The sequence below is a fragment of the Rattus norvegicus genome, chromosome 12 (assembly GCF_021556685.1).
Source record: "Rattus norvegicus strain SHRSP/BbbUtx chromosome 12, alternate assembly SHRSP_T2T, whole genome shotgun sequence".
Taxonomy (NCBI): Eukaryota; Metazoa; Chordata; class Mammalia; order Rodentia; family Muridae; genus Rattus; species Rattus norvegicus.
The window spans coordinates 22,278,661-22,300,105 of NC_141545.1; the positions used below are offsets into that span (position 1 = coordinate 22,278,661).

The 21,445-nt window shown below is 51.4% G+C and overlaps 1 protein-coding gene across 5 annotated transcripts in view; it reads left to right on the forward strand.

Annotated features, from left to right (window-relative positions):
• Positions 1-21,445, forward strand: part of Prkar1b (protein kinase cAMP-dependent type I regulatory subunit beta) — a 133,721-nt gene that overhangs the window by 100,405 nt on the left and 11,871 nt on the right. For all 5 annotated transcript variants that reach the window (XM_087577793.1, XM_087577794.1, XM_087577792.1 and 2 more), the window contains 2 exon segments: positions 8,043-8,103; positions 13,489-13,610. In XM_087577793.1, the coding sequence (XP_087433919.1) occupies positions 8,043-8,103; positions 13,489-13,610 (183 nt within the window).

Consider the following 21,445-nt stretch of genomic DNA (forward strand, 5'->3'; position numbering starts at 1 on the left):
TCTCCAGGGCCCGGCTTGCCCAGCACGTCTGGGTTCCTGCATTGCTGTGGGCACAGAGACACAGCGCAGACAGCATAGCTCTATAGTCCTTTGTCCCCAACATGTTCTCCATCTGCAGGGGCCCGCCTGTCCCAGTGGGAGGATGTCATGGGGGATCCTCCCTCTCTGCAAGAGGATACAGTCCCAGTACCCCCTAAGTACACCTGGCCTGAGGTTGCATAAGCAGCTGTTTCTCGACTGTCTCGTCTGTGCTGTGTCATTGCTGGCTGTGGGACTGTGGTTAGGACTTTATATTCAGGAATGCTCTCAAAAGCGCAGAGGGACCTGGCACTTTTCTTCGGTTTAATTTCGGATCCCCAGACACTAAGAATAGAGCCATTTGGGCTCCAGAATCCGCAGAGCTCTTGTGGGGAATTTGGATCCTGTCCCCACCCATCCCCCCACATCTGAGCAGAGTTGGATCTGTCCAAATCACACACTGCTGAGGGCTCCTACCTGACTTGGGCTCACAGTGGGAGCTGACTAGAAGGCGAGATGTCACCAGTGTCCCCCGGGAGCTGACTACATCCCACAAGGTCAGCTCAGACTCCGCACTGGAGTTGGAACGCTGTGACTTGTCCTTTGGAAGTTTCCTAAGTGTCTCTCCCTGCTGCTCTGTTTTTCTAAGGGACATACAGTGTCCAGTGCTGGGCAGAGCCATGGGTGTACCATCATCTATAGGCACTTGGGTGAGGGTTCAACAGAGGCCAGCAGTCCATGAGTTTCTTTCCTTTTATTTGGGTTCTCTGTTTCTCTCACCGGGGTCCCTGCATTTGCAACTAGTGAGCTTGGGATTCTCCATAGAGGGACTGGGATGAGACTTAGTTGGTAGAGGGCGGGCCTAACGTGCATGAAGCCCTGGGATATGGACGGTCTAAAGGAGGCACAGTGGTGCAAGCCTGGAGACAGGAAGTTCAAAAGTCCAATGTCATCATCAAGTCACATAGAAGCTTTGAGGCTAGCCTGGATTGCATGAGGCCCTGTTTCAAAATATAAGAGTCACGTAAAATCATATTCAAAATCAAACTGTGTAGTACCGGTCACGCTGGAGGCTTCCGAGGTTTCTGAGATGAGCTTAGAGTACCCCAGTGATTCACAGAGGTTCACACAGCCCGGGAATAGGTAACCCCATCCACCCTTACCCAGAATGAGAACCCCAAGGCAGTGAGGAACTAGATACACATTAGTGACTAAGAAACTTCTTCTGGTGTGGTGCTCATGGTGTGGTGCGGAGGGTGGGGGTGGGGGTGGGGGATGTGCTTGGAAGGCTTCAGGTGATGGAGAAATATCAGCCAGGTCCAGCTCCTTGTCCTTTAGCCCGGGTGCTCTGGCTGGGATAGGTTGTGCTGGGAGCTTGATTCAGCTCTGGTTCTAGTACTTCTGAACCACAAGACAGGCGGAGTTCACCGTACACAGCGTGTGGATCTCCACACCTTGGGTGGCAGAAGAGGGCGGGGTCTTGCATCCCTGGTCTCATTGTCCTACCTGGGACACTCTGAGCAAGGTGGGCCCTCTGCTTGTTCAGCAGACCTACAGCAATCTTCTAACCCAGCCTAATGCCAATCCCTTCCAAAGTCAGGCACTCACTGTCCGCTGGCTGGGGAGTGAGGAAAGGCCCCGGGGACTGGGAGGTGAGTGCTTGCTCTGCCCTTCTGGGTTTCAAGGTCCCTGCTATTGAAATCTGATAGGGAACTTGGCTGAGGTCTGCCTTGGTTTCCTTTTTCATTGCGTTGGTAAAATACCCTTGACAAAAGCATCTTAGGGAAGAAAGGGCTTATCTGGACTCAGAGTTCCACGGTCCACACCATCATAGGGAGGTCACTACAGCAGTTGCTGGGGGCAACTGGTCACATCCCATCCATAGCCAAGGAACAGAGAGCACTGGATACCAGTATTCCATTCCCCTTGGCCTTCAGTCCAGGACTAATAAATGGTGGTGCCCACATTCCTGGTGGGCATCCCCACCTCCATTAACCCAATCACAATAGTCCCCCCCAGACACACCCACAGAACAACCTAAACTAAGACCCTCCTTCCTCGAGGCTCCCTTCCAGGCGATTCTGGATTCTGTCAAGTTGATAATCACTACTAACCATAACAGGGCATGGTACAGGTATCTAGTGCAGTGTGATTCCCTGCACTAGGCAGGCTACTTGGGGAGAAGACTGAGCTAGCCTCTGCAGGCAGGTTCCTAGGACGAGCCCCATCAGAGCCATTTTGGGTCGCCATCTTGAATGCTGTAAAACCTGCTAAGCTGAGGATGCCCCATGGCACCAAGAGGCTTAGGGGTACCTGCTGAGTCTGGGAACTAACAAGCTGGCTTCACCTGCTACGTGACAACTTCCCTTGGCCCCCGCACATTTTCATTGTCAGCCTGCCTGCTGCATTAACATTAGCTTCTGAGGTTCCTGGGTCACAGCCTGCCTGCATTCCTCTGGCATGCTTAATTGCTAGGTGGCCAATGGGAACTGCACATTTTCAAAAGAGATGCCCTTTTTAGGGCTGGATGGGATTAAAATGGCTTGGACCAGGTCACCGAGCAGGCTGCTGCTACCACAGCCACCCTGTCTTGCACCGATAGATAGGCAGACACAACAGTTCTGCATCACCAGAGTCTGGACACTGGCTTTCCAAATGTGCTGACTTGTTGTCATGGAAACAGACTTGTTCCAGCTTCCGCTGGCAGAACCATCCGTCTCACCACCAAGGTCTGTAGCTGAGGGCAACTTAATGAAGTTCTCCTGGCACTACTGGGCACTCCCCAGCTCTGTTGCAACTTGGATTAGTAATTTTTCTCTTTGCTGTGACAAATACTTGACAAAGATAGCTTAAGGGACAAGTTTATTGTGGCTCACAGCTTTAAGGACAGCCCATCATGGAGAGGAAGGGGTTGTGCAAGATCATAAGGCAGCTGGTGACACTGCATCCATAGTCAGGAAGAGAGGGGTGGAGAGGAGAGAGGAGAGGAAGAGGGAGAGAAAGAGAAAAAGAGAAAAAGAGAAGAGGAGAGAGAAGGGAGAAGAGAAAGGGGAGAGAGAGAGAGAGAGAGAGAGAGAGAGAGAGAGAGAGAGAGAGAGAGAGAGAGAGAGAGATGAGTTTCAGTGTTCTCCTTTGTATTCAGTCTAGGACCCCAGCCCTTGGAATAATGGGAGATCCTCCCACGTTTGGGATTGGTTCTCCCACTTGTAGGGTGGGTTTTTGCTTCAATAACCCAGTCTGGAATTCCCCTCACAGACATGCCCAGAGCTTTTCCTACTAGGTGATTCTAGATCCCGTCAAATTGACAACTAGGATTAGCCGCCACAGCATTTTTCCTGGAAAGTACAGAGCTTAGCCGTGAGTAACTCTGGGTTTCTGGGACTGGATTTTTGCAGGCACATTAGTGCTTCTCTGAGCTATATCTGTTGGGAAAGTTGAGATCCAAGGTTAGGAGAGGGGGATTTGGGGTCCTATCACTGTATCCTGTGCCAGTCTTCATGGAGACCCTTTGGGGCAGGTTTTAATATTCCCATTGCACAGATGAAAAGACAGAGCTCATGAGGCCAGTGAGCCCAGGCTTTCTGACAGCTAGCTCAAGCTCAGAGCCATCCTCCAGCTTCTCCCAGACTCGTCATTGGTTAAGGGGTGCTGTACATGCTGGCGGATTATCTCTTCAAGCTCTGTGTGTATTCCTACGCTAACTTACAGCTACCTACTGCTCTTAACAGCCTCTGAGTCTTGGAAATGACACCTGCTACCTCAGTGTGTTCCCCAGAGCCCCATGGTGCTGTCCTCACTTGATCCTGTTCTTTGCCCAGTCCCTTCTCTGTGTCCTTCGTGTCCCTCCCCTTCATCATCCCCAAACGTTATGTAAGGCTGGTTTCTCTTCAGACACCCGAGTATTTGGACATCAAGCATGACCGTCCTGGGCTATTCATCCCAGCTTTCTAGGGTCCTCAGGTCAGAATGGCAAAGTCTGGCTGGTAAGAGCCCTGGTGGCTGCCGATGACTGTGTCATGAGCATCCCTTTCTACTGTGGTACATGATTGTTTGGGAATAGATTTCTCTTCTGACTCCTCATGCTTTAACTGGACTGTGGGTGCCTGCCTGTGTCTCCAAGAGGTACCTGGCTGTGGAAATCACACTATGAGTGTCCCAATGTGCACTGGGTCACAGAGAGAACAATGAGCCAACTCCAACATTAGCTGACAGGCACCCAGACAGGAAGTATCCAGCGCAGCCAGGCCCTCCTGCGCATGTCTCTCCATACAGCAGTGAGCCCTCTCCTCCTGCAGGGCTGAACACAGATGCTGCTGCTCCTCGGCCTGCACATGGGAGGGTGGTGATAACGTGCCAATGACATCAGACTGGACCACCTTGGCTCTGCTCTGTGCCAGCTTCAAGCCTGGGCACGCTGTGTGATTTCCCCCAATCCAGGGTGGGGATGGAGATGGACTACATGGTACAGCTCATGGCAGTGGCTTTGTGGGCACAGCTTCTGTCCCCACAGGAGCAAAGATGCAGAGTGGGGAGAATGCAGTTTGGAATGCTGTGAGAGCTCATGCTTGTAAGCCTGGCATTCGGGGGGGCTGAGACAGAGTCACAGGTTCTAGGTCAGCCTGGACTGTAATAGTGAGTGAGACTAGTGTGGGCTATAGAGTTAAAGTACACGTCAACAAAGGGAAGAAAAGAAGCCGGGTGGGCTGGCACATGCCTTTCATCTCTGCATTCAGGAAGCAGAGGCAGGCAGATCTCTTATGGTAGCAGCCAGCCTGAGCTACTCACAGAGCTCTATCTAAGACAGCGATTTCAATCCTCAGCTCATTGGACAGGAATGGAGCTTGTGCCTCTGTTTCCAATCTAGTAGAGGTATAGCAGTATCTCTCAGAGCATGGGGCAAGGTCTCAGCTATGCTTCTTGCCACCTTCTGAGAGAAGAGTGCTCCTGGGAGGAGCTGGGTGCAGCGGACTGGTGCCTCTGGGTACCAATCTATAGAGCTGCCCACCCCATTTCTGATGATTAGGGGCTTGTCTCAGGCTGGTGTTCTCCTGTAACCGAACAGGAAGCAAAGAACCTTTTTTTTTTTTCTTTTTTTTTCGGAGCTGGGGACCGAACCCAGGGCCTTGCGCTTCCTAGGCAAGCGCTCTACCACTGAGCTAAATCCCCAACCCTGCCAAGAACCTTTTGAGCTCAGATGTCAACAACTTTATCTGAGCTGTGGTATGATGACACAGAGGGAGACACGGGGCCCAAATTAGAGAGAGAGGCCAGATCATGGATAGAACCTGAGGCTTGCAGAGGACAAGGTTGTTTCAAGAGCATAGGCAGTAATGGGCTGCCCTTGCCATGAACCTTCCTCTGGGGAACTCAGTAAGATTTGCATCAGTATCTTAAATGCCAAAGTCTGTACACCACCATTTGTACTGTCACTGTCAGTTAACACCAACAGCCTGTCACCATCATCAACATCACTATCACTGACACCCTCACCATCAATGTCAATAACCACCATCACCCCCACCATCACCGCTATCATCACCACCATTGTGACTGCCAATATAGTCACTACCACCTCACCATCCCCATCGCTATCATCACCATCATTATCATCACCATCAGAAACATCACAGTCATCCTCACCATCACTACCACCACCATCACCGTCATTAACATCAAAGCCACACCATTACCACCATCATCACCATCTCACCATCATCATCACCATCATCACTGTCTCACCATCATCACCACCATTACCACCATCATCACCATCATCACCACCATCATCACCATCATCACCACCATCACCACCATCATCACCATCTCATCACCGTCATCATCATCACTATCTCACCATCATCACTGTCTCACCATCATCACCATCATCACCACCATCACCACCATCAGCAGCATCATCACCATCATCACCATCTCATCACCGTCATCATCATCACTATCTCACCATCATCACCATCATCACCACCATCATCACCATCATCACCATCTCATCACCGTCATCATCATCACTATCTCACCATCATCACTGTCTCACCATCATCACCATCATCACTGTCTCACCACCATCACCACCATTATCATCACCATCATCACTATCTCACCATCATCATCACCATCATCACTGTCTCACCATCATCATCACCATCATCAATCACTGTCTCACCATCATCACGTCTTACCACCATCACCACCGTCATTGTCACCATCATCACTATCTCATCATCATCATCACCATCATCACTGTCTCACCACCATCACCATCATCATCACCATCATCACCGTCTCACCATCCTCCTCACTGATATCAACACTATTGCCACCATCATCATACACAGGGATATTTATTGAATCTTAGTCCTTATAATAAATGATTTTAGAAAGTCTCACTCCCCCAGGACTAGTGCTGTGGAAAGTACATCCAGATGTACCCTGTTTCCCTGGATTGAAGTATCAGTCCCCCTAGAAACAGCCTGACCATCCTTTATGCGAAACCCTAGGAGGACATGGGAGGCAGACTCATCCCTGTATCTTCAACCCCACTGTGGTGAGGGGCTCACGTGGTAGGCTTCACATTCTTCCTGAGAGTGGGAAGCCCATGTGGATCCCCTGGGCTGTGTTCTGGATGCTGAGAGCCCAGGCAGTGAGCCAGGAGTGTTGACCATCTTGAAGCAAACAAGAAGGTTGACCTTGTGCTAGGGAGAAGCCTAACCTGGCCCTGTGGAAGCTGCCCTGTGCCCCGGAACCTTGAGGGCCCTTCCTCCTCATTTCACTGGCGCTCACATTTTCGTCCTAGCTTGCCCAGGACTGGCATTTACTGCCACGTGCCTTCAGTTCAGCCCTTCTCCTGAAAGCCCTTTCCCTTCAGCAGAGCTTCACCGGCTGACTTTGGCTCATGGTCTGAGTTTGGGTCCATGGGCTCATGGTCTGAGTTTGGGTCCATGGGCTATCCCTACACCCCATGTAGAGGGGGCTCTTGCTGCAACCATTATTTCAAGTATGATAGAACCACCCGCTGTGAGCCTAGTGGATGGAGACATGAACATTTTTATACCCAGCTGAACCTGCTGCCAGAGACCAGGGGCAGCCTGTCAGTGGGTGGTGTCAAGAGAGGGACTGCACGTCTGGCTCTGCCTTGTCTGCCGGAGCTTCAGCTCTGAGCCTACAGTGCACTGGCTTCTCCCTCCATTTCTGCTCCAGTGGCTTTGGGGCTGCTACACCTTGTTTCTGAGGTGCTTAGAGCTTGCCATCAGGCATCACGAGGGACGCTTATAGGATAAATGCCACCCCACGTAGGACTGAGGTTGCCAGTCTCTTAGACGAGGCAGGGCCATGCTGCTTTGCAGACGTCCATGTATCAGTACCTCATGTCTGATCCATCTCCCTTTCCTGGACATCTTCCAACGTACGTCTTTCTCGGCAGACTCCTAGTCAGGGCTGCTGTACCTGAGTTTGGTGTTGACCTCAGGAATAAAAGGGTCACAGCTGCAGCAATGGGAGGCAGGGCAAACTTCTCCAGGACATCTATGGCCTCTTGTCAATGGCCGGGCAGCGGTCACAAGCCTCTCTCACCATTGCTGTAGACACCTGAGGATGCCGGGAGGCCCACTGGATGGCTGGATGCCCTGACAACTTACCAGAAACCTCAAGGCTTTGTTTTAGTGGTGCACATTTATAATGCAAGTCAGGCGACTGAGGCAGGCACATTACACATTAGAGTCTACATAGGAAGAGCAGGGCAAGCATAACCACAGCCACCTTTGAACCTCATGGTCCCATTCACTGGGGCGGGGGAGTGAGGTGGGTGGTGGTGGCTTGCTCAGTGTTGGACTCCGGGAAACAGCCCTGATGGTGCCAGAATCTGCTTTAGAAGGCACAGAAGGTGAGGAACAGGGAATAGGAGACATACGCTCTCAGATACATTTAACTGCTGAGAGGAGTCTGCCAGCTTGGGAAGGCTGACTGAGATCAGTGACCCACCTGCCTTGTTCTGCTTTTTTCTTTCACAGGGAAGCACACTGAGGAAACGCAAGATGTATGAGGAATTCCTCAGCAAAGTCTCCATCTTAGGTCAGTGGCTCTGCTGCCCGCAGCCTCTCTGCAGCCTCCCGTGAGCACCTGCAATGAGCTCACATCTGCTTCTCCCTGTGTGGCTGACAGGTCATCTCTGCTTAGCATTCCGCAGGTTTGGTACATGCATGCTCACATGCAAATGCAGACACCTGTGCCTGGCTCCTACAGCAAGGGAAGTACATATATACACACACACATACCACATACTCACCTACACTCATACACGTGCACGCATGCACATGTATATACAGATACATAATGCACAAATGTAGCATGCATTTATATGTGTGCACACTCAAATGTAAACACACATTTATGGCACATGATCATAGTACACATATTCATGCATGTGCACATACACATTGTATGTTCATATATGCACACATTTATGGTGGAACTTAATACAGGTGCATATTTAGAGTATGTCATACCATAGGTGTCCCTGTCCCTTCTACGCTGTGTCTGTTTATCTCTCTTGCTGTCTTTGGTGCCCCCATGTCAGCTCCATGATTCTGAGCTGAAAACTAGCTCTTTGTTCTCCTAGCTGGAGTTCTGTACTAAGTGTCTTCCCCCTCCCTTTTGGCTCACCTTGAGCAAGGCTCCTCAGTGACATCACTACCCTTCCAAGGCCACCTTTATGTCCCATCCCTAGGGCCTGTGGAGACTTGTGGGTCAGAGATGCACCCTGGGCTCATGTGCACAGCTGAGTAGCTCAGAGACCTTTCGAGAAGATGATGGTAATCTTGTTCTGAATTATGAGGGAGAGGGGGGCTCTGCTTGGCACCTGTTCCCCTCGGTGCCTCTTAAACACAGAGGTTCTCCGTACACTTTGTCCCGTGGCTGTGTGAAGGTGCCTCTCCTTCCTGCCCTTAATGAACTGCTGCAGTACTGATTCATTCATTGTGGTGAGACACGCACAACACAGAACCGGCCATTTGCCCCGTTGTAAGAAGCTGGCTCAGAGAAATAACCCCAGCCTCAGGGTGTGCAGCTCCCATTGTTTACCTAGAACCTGATCTTTGCCCCAGCAGAGATTCATCCCCCATAGGCAGCCACTCTCCATCTACTCCCCTCAGGTAGGTCACTGCAAAGCCCCTCCCTGTCTCTGTCTCTGCCTCTGCCCCTCTGCCTCTGCCTCTGCCCCTCTGCCTCTGCCCCTCTGCCTCTGCCTCTGCCCCTCTGCCTCTGCCTCTGCCTCTGCCTCTGCCTCTGCCCCTCTGCCCCTGCCCCTGCCTCTGCCTCTGCCTCTGCCTCTGCCCCTGCGTGCATGATTTAAATGTTCCGAAATGTGTTATGTTTCATCTAAAACTCTGGGCCAAATACTGGCTGCCACCTTTACAGTTACTTCAGTTTTCACCTAAGATTTATGCTGTTAGGAGATAATGCTGTAGCAAATCTGGTTTTCAAACCTTGGAATAGCGCACATTTAAATGCCACTGGTGGGGCTTGGGCTGTGCTTTAAAATATGGAGAGAGAGAGAGAGAGAGAGAGAGAGAGAGAGAGAGAGAGAGAGAGAGAAGAGAGTGGGGTGCTACGGCTGAACCTCAAGCCTTGTACATACTAGGTAAATTCTCCATTGCTTAATCCCAGCCCCTCACTGGGGGATTCTAGGCAGGGGCTCTACCACTGAGCCACGCCCCCAGCCCCTCACTGGGGGATTCTAGGCAGGGGCTCTACCCTGAGCCACGCCCCCAGCCCCTCACTGGGGGATTCTGGGCAGGGGCTCTACCACTGAGCCACGCCCCCAGCCCCTCACTGGGGGATTCTAGGCAGGGCTCTACCCTGAGCCACGCCCCCAGCCCCTCACTGGGGGATTCTAGGCAGGGGCTCTACCCTGAGCCACGCCCCCAGCCCCTCACTGGGGGATTCTGGGCAGGGGCTCTACCACTGAGCCACACCCCCAGCCCCTCATTGGGGATTTTAGGCAGGGCTCTACCCTGAGCCACGCCCCCAGCCCCTCACTGGGGGATTCTAGGCAGGGGCTCTACCACTGAGCCACGCCCCCAGCCCCTCACTGGGGATTCTAGGCAGGGACTCTACCCTGAGCCACGCCCCCAGCCCCTCACTGGGGGATTCTAGGCAGGGGCTCTACCACTGAACCATGCCCCCAGCCCCTCACTGGGGGATTCTAGGCAGGGGCTCTACCACTGAGCCACGCCCCCAGCCCCTCACTGGGGGATTCTAGGCAGGGGCTCTACCACTGAGCCACATCCCCAACCCCTCACTGGGGGATTCTAGGCAGGGACTCTACCCTGAGCCACGCCCCCAGCCCCTCCCTGGGGGATTCTAGGCAGGGGCTCTACCCTGAGCCACGCCCCTCACCTAAAGTTGGGCCTCTATTGCACATAGTGTTCCATATTAACATTCCAGTGTCGCTCTGCACCTTTTTCTTCCTGTCATAGACTATAATTTCCCTCAGAAATGGCCTTGTTCCACAGTGGATGGTGTGCATTGCCTCATTGCTGTGAAGGGACACACATGGCCACGGTGACCCTCAGGAAAAGAAGCATTTAATTGGGACTTGCTTGCAGTTTCAGAGGTTTAACCCTTTATCCTCATGACTAGTGTGGAAGCATGCTGGCAGACGTGTTAGCCGAGAGCTGTAGAATCTGTATTGGAAGGCAACAGAAGGAAGCTACTGGGACTGGTTTGGGATTTTGAAACCCCAAAGCCCACTTCCAGTGACACTTCCTCTAACAAGGCCACACCTCCTAATCCCTTTCAAGTAGCACCATTTCTTAATGACCAAGTACTCAAACGTATGAGCCCCTGGGACCATTCTTATTCAAACCACCGCACAGTCCAAGCTGGCCTCCGCCTCACCACACAGTCAAGGCTGTCACTGAAGCTCTATGATCTTCTGTCTCCACCTCACAAGTACGAGGTTACAGGCACGAGCCAATATGCCCGGTCAAACACATTTTAAAGAAAGCTGCAGCAAGCCACATGTGGTAGTGTAAGTCTGTAAGCCTAGTGCTCAGGAAGCTGAGGCAGGAGAATTATAAGAGTCCTTAAGTCAGGCTTGGCTACTTTTGAGACTGTGTCTCAGTAAATGAGAGGGGAGGAGAGAAAAAACTGAGAAGAGAGAAGAAAGGGAGGAAAAGAAGAGAGAGGTGGAGCCATGTTCTGGCTGGAGTAAGACTTAGTATTACACAGCAGGGTTCCCTGAAGCCTGGGGTTGGTTGGAAATGTGACCCTTTTGCAGTGTGGGGCACAGGCAGGGGATTTAAAGGAGGCATATTTCCCTGCTAACCTAGATCTAAAATGAATGCCTTTTTAAAATTTTATTTTTAGCAGCTGGCCTACATATGTAGCATTGAAGCATGGGCCAGAAAGGTTTCTTTCGCAGCAAGGCAGTAGCGGGGGATATAGTTAAAAAGGTGACCATGATTTTCTTGCAGAAAATGGCCACTTTCTTATGGTTTTCTTCCTATCTGGGGGTCAGGGAAGGGAAGCTGTGTGCAGGATTCAGGGGCCTCCTGCGTGCATAAGCATTTAAAGGTAAACGGCATCAGAATTAACAATTTTTTGCCTAAAACAGTGGCAGGTGTGTCCCTTCCGGATGCCAGAACATCAGTGCTGGTCACGGTGGCTCAAGCTTGCAAACCCAGCATTCAGGAAGTTGAAGCAGGAGGACTGCTGTGGAATTAGCCACAGCTCCACAGGGTGTGTCCTAGATTCATGTCTGTTGCTGTGATAAAACAGCTTACAAAAAGCAGTTTAGGGAAGAGAGGGTTCTAGGCTAGAGCGTCTCACAGAGAAGTCACATTGACAGGAGCTTGGGACAGCTGGTCACGTCATATCCGCAGTCAAAGGCAGAGAGAATGAATGCGTTCGTGCTTAGCTTAGCGCTCAGCTAGCCTTCTCTTACACAGTCGAAGATCCAAACCTAGGGAATGGTGCCTCCCACTCTTAGGCTGAGTCTTCCCACATCCATTATGGCAGTTAAGACAATCCCCCCACAGACACATTCACAGTCCAGCCTGACCTAGACAATCCCTCATTAAGACTCTCCCCCAAGATTATTCTAATTGTTTACATTGACAATTGAAGCTAACCATCGCACTGCGAGTTCAAGCTCAACCTGGAATATATACCAAGGCCTTGTCTCAAAACAAAACAAAACTCCAAGAAGCTGGGGGAGATGCGTGCACACGCACGCACGCACACACACACACACACACACACACGCACGCACACACACACACACACACACACACACAGAGAGGGGGGGAGAGAGAGAGAGTCTTGTTCTTTGTAGAGAAAGCAATTTCTCTCTAAATGAATATTGACTAAATATTTAGTACCTACTTTTACATTACAGAGTCAATGCTGTTTTCAAAATGCATCTCCCAAGAAAAAAAATTAAATAGGAATCAAATGTATTTTACTTTATATTTTGTGCTGAGGATGGAACGCAGGGCCTGGCACAGGCTAGGGAAGTGCTCTCCCATTAAGTCATACCTCAGCCCCTCACTGGGGGATTCTAGGCAGGGGCTCTACCACTGAGCCACACCCCAGCCCCTCACTGGGGGATTCTAGGCAGGGGCTCTACCACTGAGCCACACCCCAGCCCCTCACTGGGGATTCTAGGCAGGGGCTCTACCACTGAGCCACACCCCCAGCCCCTCACTGGGGGATTCTAGGCAGGGGCTCTACTACTGAGGCACGCACCCACCCCCTCACTGGAGGATTCTAGGCAGGGGCTCTACCACTGAGCCACACCCCCAGCCCCTCACTGGGGATTCTAGGCAGGGGCTCTACCACTGAGCCACACCCCAGCCCCTCACTGGGGGATTCTAGGCAGGGGCTCTACCACTGAGCCACACCCCAGCCCCTCACTGGGGATTCTAGGCAGGGGCTCTGCCACTGAGCCACGCCCCCAGCCCCTCACTGGGGGATTCTGGGCAGGGGCTCTACCACTGAGCCACGCCCCCAGCCCCTCACTGGGGATTCTAGGCAGGAGATCTACTGCTGAGTTCCATCTTCAGACTGACTTCTTTTTACTTTTTATATTGAGACAAAAATCTCACTAAGTTGTGCGGAGTGCTCTTGAACACACTCTTTATCCTAGGCATGCCTTGACCGTCCTCCTCCTGCCTTGCCCTCCTGAGTAGCTGGGATGTAGACCTGTGCTACCACACACAGCTTACATACAGAGTCCATCTTGAATAGAACCTAATGGAGAGAGGTGCCAGCCCCTGGGTTGAGGACCAGATCTGGCATTTCAGCATTCTGTGGTTTCTGCTGCAGGAAATCTGTCGCCTCTGAGGAGCACGGTCTCAGGTCACCTCAGGGATCTGAGAACTGGGCTTCCTAAGAAAGCATCCAAGGATTCCATGGTAGTGAAGTGTGGCCAGTGACTCTTGTATCTTCCTGCAGAGTCTCTGGAGAAGTGGGAACGCCTCACTGTAGCTGATGCCCTGGAGCCTGTGCAGTTTGAAGATGGAGAGAAAATCGTTGTGCAGGGGGAGCCTGGGGATGATTTCTACATCATCACAGAGGTGAGTCCTATAAAGGCTGTTGCTGCCAGTGGGCTCTGGGCAGCACCGAGGGGAAGCCAGGGCGGCTTTGGCTTGTTCTCTGTTCCTCTTACCTAGCACTTCAGCCAACATCCTCCACATCATCCCCAAATGTCTATGTGGGAGAGTTGGTGCCATGGCCTCGCACCCCTGCCACTGTGCTGTCAATGTTGTTGAGATCAAAAGTCTTTCCTTAAAAATGATGACAGGTTTGATGGCATTGCATAACATATACACACATAAACATACACAAATATATGCACATACTCACAAACATATACATACATACACACAAACACACATATACATACAAAGATATACACATATATACAAACATATACACAGAAACATACACATGTAGACCCATACACAGATGCACACACAGACACATATACACAAACATGCACACACACATATGCAAACACACATATACATACATAAACACAAACGTATACAAATATATGCACACACACAAACACATAGACACACACATACATACAAACATATACACATATACAAACATATACATAGAAACATACACATACACACATAGACACATATGCAGATGCACACACAGACACGCAAACACACATATACACAAACATACACACATATACAAACACACATATAAACACAAATGTACACTCATAAGCATATACATACACACAGATGCACACACAGACACACACTTAAAAGCATACACATATACCCACATACACACTAACACACACAAATATACACACAAATGCATGAATGTAATAAAAATATAGAGGAGAGACAACTAGAACTAATGGTTGTTCTGGTCAAGACTAGACTAGGTCTGCTTCCTCCATCCCAGCACTTCAGTCTCCAAGACTCAGGCCTGGTACAGGCCAAGACCAGAGCCTTTGAACTAATACGTGTGTGTGTATTGGTGGGGTTGGCTTCACACAGACCTCCAACCCAAGAGGCCATCTTAGAAAAAAAGACCATTTAAGAAAGAAAGGCACAATCATGTCAGGGACATCTGTTTGACAAGTCATCCAGCAGAACAAGGTTAGTTCTCAGGCTCCAAGGCCCAGATGATGGCCGACATCCTAGTGGGAGCTGTACAGAACTTCCAGCATGCCTATCAGGAGGGCATCTGCCCCTAGCCTTACCTCCGATGTTGTTTCCTGCCTCCTCCCCTGCCTATAGTTCTCAAAATCCTCTGTTCTGAATTTCTCTGTGTTTGGTCATGAACTTGGCCTCTGTGCAGCGCTGATCTCAGTGTCTACAGGAGCCTATCTTCAGGTTGAGAAGTGAAGGTGTGCTAAGCGTGATGTTCGAACAGGATGATTGGGGGTTCTGGGCTAACCTGGGCTACATGGAGTGGCCTTGTCTTGATGAAGGGAAAAAAGGGAGAGAGAAGAACCCCAATGAAGTCAGGCAACCCCAGCAACCCTCTTGTCTCTACTTCCCCAATCCTGGGCTTACAAGAATATGCTACTACACCTGGCTTTTTATATGGGTGCTGGGGATCAAACTCAGTTCCCCATACTTGTACAGTAAGCCCTTTGTCAGCCGAGGTATTTTTCCCCATTCTCTCTTAGGCTCTTTGAGACAGCCTCACGCTATAGACTAGTTTGGCCTTGAATTGGAAGCGGTTCACACTCCCTCAGCTCTGAGTGCTAGAATAACAACAGTCCCTCTCTGCTCCTGTGTTTCATGGTCCCTCCCCTCTCTTCCTGTCTCTCTGGTGAAGGTGTGAGATTTGACCTCAGGGTGTCCCTGATCTTCCAGAAGGTTCTGCTGTTTGAGGACAGTGTGTGAACTGCCGGTTACTTTGGGGGAATCTCAGACAATGGGGCTGGGTTGGGACCAGCTTCTTCATAAGTCCCCAGTGTCCTCAATGCAGAAAGGTTTCTAAGAAGGTGCCTGCTTCTCAGGGTGACCTCAACATCAGTCACCTGGAGCCTTCATTGACTGGAGATGAGGGAGAGGTTGGGCCTCATTCACATGAACAGCATATTGTCTGGGCCTCTGGGATGTAACCCAACCCCAGGGGAAGGTATAGTTTTCAGAACCTTATAAAATGTGTTTGAAGTGGTCTCCTTGGCAACGTGGCTTTTTTTCCCCTAATACCCTTCTTCCTCTGTGATCAGCTGAATCTGGAAAGTAAACCCACAGACCCCAAGTCCACAGGGACCAGAAAGCACCACAGGGGACCGTGCAGCTTATTCACATGGCTTGGGAAGGCTTTGGCCACATCTAAGCCAGATGTACATGGAGGGTCAAACCCAGCTCCCTGTGGGATATGGGCAGGCGCTCTCAGCTGCTATGTCTGAGCTCCTCTCCTTGAAACGTGAAGTCTCCTGTTTCCCTCACACCTGGGCTGCCCTTGTCCCTTCGGGTCCCCCCCCCCCCCCCCCCCCGTCTCACAGCCATGTCTCATCGGTAGTTATCACATTTTTCCTAGTGTGGATTTTCTGAACTTGTTTTGTAAACTGCGTCCTTGTCAGCTTGAGGAGGACACTGGCGGTCCTGGGAAAGCTATCTACAAAGCCCACATCTTTATTCCCTGTCCCCCATGCCCCACCCCCAGCTGCCAATGGGAGGGTATCTACCTGTCCCAGAGCCCCAGTGCTCTGAGAGCTACGGGATGTCATGCCGGCTGCTTGTGTAGTGCCTGGCTCCCACTACACCAACAAGATGTGATTGTTTCTGGAACTGATTTCCATACCACTCACGGAGGCATCCAGAAGGGGATCGATACTAGGAGCCTCACTACCACAATCAGGACAGGTAGATTAAGGAGTTGGAATCAGTTTATGTGCTTCACAGAGGTCTTTGCCGGGGGGGGGGGGGGGGGGGGGGCTGCACCCTCTGAGGTCAAGGGGGTTGTCTCTCCTTGCTGTATTCACAGCAGCTGTCCCTGGGCAGGATGGAGAAGCTGCCAGCCTCGCAGACACCTGATCCTCAGAGCTTCTGGAAAACACTCAGCAGACAGGGCAGGAGCTGGGTGTGCCTCCTGCAGGCACACCCACTGGTGGGAGCCAGGCGCCTAGGACACAAAGGTGGAAGTCACAAATGGGGTGGTGCAGGGTTCCCCCCCCCTACTGTCTGAGCTCACTCCCTAATGTGTCACCTTCCTGCCTCTGTTCCCCTGGGGTGAGCTACCCTGGGCCAGGAGCCCTTGAGATGGGACAAAGCCTTCGCTGGGTCTTGGCAAGACACAGTTTTTGGCTGGCCTCCTAGTAGGGGGTACCCTGGGCCTGGGCTGAGCCTGCCAGGACCTGCAGGCAAGGGTGACCTCATCTGGATCCAAGGTCTTCCACAGCTCTCCAGGAAAACCCAAGAGGAGCCGGACAGGGGCTGGGTGGGAGAAGTGATTTCTCAGCAGCTCGGGATTCCAGACCCGCATTCCTCAATTCGAGCTGCCCCACCCCCAACCCGCCCCGCTGTCCCATTCCTGCCCCCCCCCCCCGCCCCGATTGAGCAGCCAGGGAAGCAGCTGGACCAGGAAGGATGGCTTCCCATAAAAATCCAAAGACTGAAAAGTTGGGCAGCACGGGAGGTGTTGCCATGGGAACGGAGCAGTGGATTTATCTCCTTGCTTAGCAAATTAATTTTATGAATGTCCACAGTGTTGAAGCGACTGCAAAACAACACATTTCTCAGCTGCCCCCAGGGCCTGGGAACACAGCCCTAACACCAGAGTGCCTGCCTCCCTGCTGGGGCATAGAGATCACCTTTGCAGGAAGAAGGCCAGACATACACTGCATCCAGGTATCCCTGAGGGACATGTTTGCTCTACTCATGGTCAGTCCGGACCTATGCTGACCCTACTGCACTCCCCAGGGTGTGTTTATGCCTCAAACTCACTGTCCTTACTCTATCCTCATGGCTCCTTGAGCTGTTTTTAATGTCATTCAGCTGGTTCCTGTGCCCCTCTCTTTGGGAATAGTGACTGGAGAAAGTTTAGGGCCTGAAGGAGCGGCGTAGAGCCATGCTTCAGATCTTTCTCTAGCTCCCTTGGCTGTAGGTGTGGCAAAAAACAGGCAACCCTTCTGGAAGTGGTTCTAAGGGAGCCAGACATTGTAGGACATGTGGAAAGTGGGGCAGGGTTTTAGAAAGGACATTGTATGCCTGGAGCCCAGGACGTCTCAGACAGGAGCTAGTTCTGGAGAGTGAGGGTCTTAGGTCCCTGGTCTGTGCTGAAACAGGCTGGGGAGAGGGACTACAAAGAATTCTCAGGTAGTCGTTGGAGGCCTGCTAACCAAGGTCTTTCATGTGGTTTTATTCAGAATTTGAGGTGGCCATTAGAGTGTGTGACATTTGTCAAAAGGAATCACCCAGGGTCATCCGTGCAGAATAAATTGAATAAGGGATCATGGCGGAAGCAAGGCAGTCAGAAAGGGAAGAGGTCTCCAGGTGACAGATGAGCTTCAGTCATGAGAGAAAGCCACCAGCAGATGTGGAAGAAGAGGGCAGAAAGGGATCGGGGTATTGGAGTTCAAGTAGACGTTTTTGAGGTAAGAAAGGTGTCCTATCGATGGTCCAAGCATGAGGTACCAGTTGTGTTGGAGCTCCCGATACTGGACCACATAGCAGAGAGGCTGCACAGAGGACAATTGAGAAGGACTCCGAATGGGCCCTCACTCTAATGCTTGATGCACTTTCTGCTGGCTGCATCAGGCGTGAGGACAGGAGGTTGGAAGTGTGTGTTGCTGTAAGATTGCATCGTTGGGTACATGCGCCAAGCATACTATATGTCACACTACCTGTGATAACAGTGCGTGTTGCCTGGATGACCCAAATTCCTCATGAGTCAACAGGGGATATCCATTGCCAAGGGGCCTCTGAACGGCCCTCTGAAACCTAAAGGCTTTACCCCTGTCCCTGTCTTGGGGGGACAGGCTGGGTGTGTGGCTGTCAGCTAGCTGCTCTGGGCTGGGGGACATCCCTCCTTAGCACAGAAGCAACCCTCTTCTCCCAGCCTTAGGGCTATGTAGGCGGGGCCTCCTTGACCCCCACTACAGAGGAATCGCAATGTCTCTGGGACTGCCAACCCAGTGTCTGCTAGCAACACTGAATTTGCCTCTGGGTTGGACTGGAAGGAACTCCCAAGAGCTAGGCAGGGCTTGGAACTCCCCTGCGTCTGTTGATTCCAAGGTGTGGGGGCTTTCTCAGGGGGCAGGGCCATTATTCTCCCCACGTGTGTCCGGCACTGGGTCATCTCGTTCACTAGTGTTTTCCAGCTTGTTGGCTGGACTCACTGTGACAAACTGTCACAGTTCCCAGGGAGGTCTGGCCTATTCGGGCACCACTTGGTGATCATGAGCGCCCTCCGGAAGGCCAGGGAAGCTCCTATCAGCACAGCCCCCGCCCCCCCAAGAGGATCACAGAGGACCATGGACTCTGATCCATCTTCTTTCTCATGGATAGCTAACATGGTCACTTTGGGTCAGTAGGGCTCCGTGTTCCCTCTGGCCTGATATGGAAGAAACTCCTAGGGTTTGTTTGCCAAGGCTCCATCCTGGGTAAATCGCAGTTGCATTCTCTTAGTGGCTGGATGTGGGGTGCTACAGCTCATAGGCAAGAAAGCAGGAGAGCGGGGCTGGGGATTTAGCTCAGTGGTAGAGTGCTTACCTAGGAAGCGCAAGGCCCTGGGTTAGAAAAAAAGAACCAAAAAAAAAAAAAAAAAAAAAAAAAAAAAAAAAAAAAGAAAAAGAAAGCAGGAGAGCCTCCTGTTTGGATGCAATGGCCACACCATGATGGCTCCCAATGTTATCCACTGACCTTCCAAATGTACACTCTCCTCTGGTTCCAGGGATTTCTTGCAGGATTCAGAGCCTCTGCAGCAGGCCGTTCTCTAAGAGCGAGACCCTATCTAAAAGTTAAAAAAAAAATAAGAGTGCTTGCCTGGCATGCACAAAGCTCTGGGTTCTGTTCCTAGCACCACATAAACTGGGTGTTAGGGCACATTCACATGATCCCAGCCCTTTAGAGGTGTAGGCAGGAGGATTAAAAGTTCAGGATCATTCTTGGGTACATATCCAGTTTGAGGCCAGCCTGGGCTACATGAGCCCTTGTATCAATAAAGAAGAACACGAAAACAGCAACTCGGAACATTCCTTCCCAGACCAGGGTCAAAGGCATCATCACCATCTCTTCAACCTCTCCAGAGCCACAGCAGCCCCCACGTCCCAGACCCTCTCCCATTGCAGACGTTGGGATCCAATTTCCCATCATCCTTGCCCTGCCAGCCACATGTGTCCCCAGCGAGACAGATGTGGAATGTATCTGCTGGCTTCCACAGTCTGGGATTACCCAGCTGAGACTTCTGTCTCCTCAGAGGCGCCTTAAACACTGTGCAGGAGTGGTTGCTATGAGGATGCATGTTTTGCTGGGAAACCCAAACAGATGCGCAAGCCAGTCTAGATAAGCCAGTCTGGACAAATCAGTCTGTGGAGCCTTGAACCATTGCATCCCGTGGCGGCCCACACAGCCCTACGGCCCCTCTGCTGCCCTCCATACAGACCTTGGAATACGAGGAAGCATGACTGTGTTGGGCTCATCTTGGGAAACTACACATAGGAGCACTGTGCATGGGTCATCAGTGGTCCTCCCAAGGAGCTGTCTCCTGACCTCTAACCTTGGCTTCCTTCCTAACACTCCCATGCACTGGCCATTGCTTATCTACAGTCCTAGCACTGTCTAGGACTCAGCTCAAAGGCTTCAAAGGAGAAATGGCTGTCAACAGCAGAGCGTAACCTCCACACCCCCAGGAAGTGGGCTGGGTCCAGTCAGGGCAGGAACAACAGTTGAGATATTGCCCAGCAGCATGATGGGGCTGGGCACTGCCAGTTGGCGGGGTGTGGAGGAGGCCAGAGTAGGCTCCTGAAGGCGTGTGCAAAACTCCAGGTGGGGTGAACTGAAGCTGGTCACACACAGTTGGAGTTCCAGTGAGAAAATATAAATCACGAGAAGTTCCCATGTAAACATATCTACAAGGACAGTTTGGTGGCATTGACTCCCACTGGGTATGACAGTTGCATATCTGTCAGAATGTCCCAACTGTTTGGGAGGGTGAGGCAAGAGGATTGCCTGAGCCCAAGAGTTTAAGACAAGTTTTAGCAATGTAGCAAGACTCCATAGCAAGCAAGCAAGCAAGCAAGCAAGCAAGCAGATATGCCCGCCACTCAGACAGTATACATGTGCATACACTGTCTGCCCACCCATTTAACACAGTCTCACACACATGCAGGAAGCATGTGCACCATTCCACACTCACACACAGTACAAATCACATACATACCCAGCATACAATCCCATGCACATAGCACACACACTCATGCATGCACAATTCAGCGCACGGGCACACACACAGTCATATGCACACTTGACATACCAACGCATAAATCATCTGGGCACCGTGCCTGTATTCATGCACAGAACAGCAGGCACTCTCTCATGCATACTTATCCGCACAGCACACACCCATATTACATGCACACTTTTGTGCACATAGCCCAAATACCCACTCGGCATCACACAGCAGCTCACATGACTTGTGCACATAGCACAAACACGGTTTACATACTACATGCGTGTTTGCCCATAAACAACACCCACACTCTTGCATGCACATCATAATACACTCATGTGAACACATACACAAGACACTGGGCTGCAGGCTGGAGCAACTGGTAGACCTCGTCTGGGGCTGGAAGAGCCGACATCTGGGCATTGTGGTACCTATGTATCTCTGAGTGAACGGCCAGATCCCCACAGGGCTCCATTTGAGTTTCTCCCCTGTCTGGCAGGAGGAATGCCAGGTGGAAAGGTACCCTGTG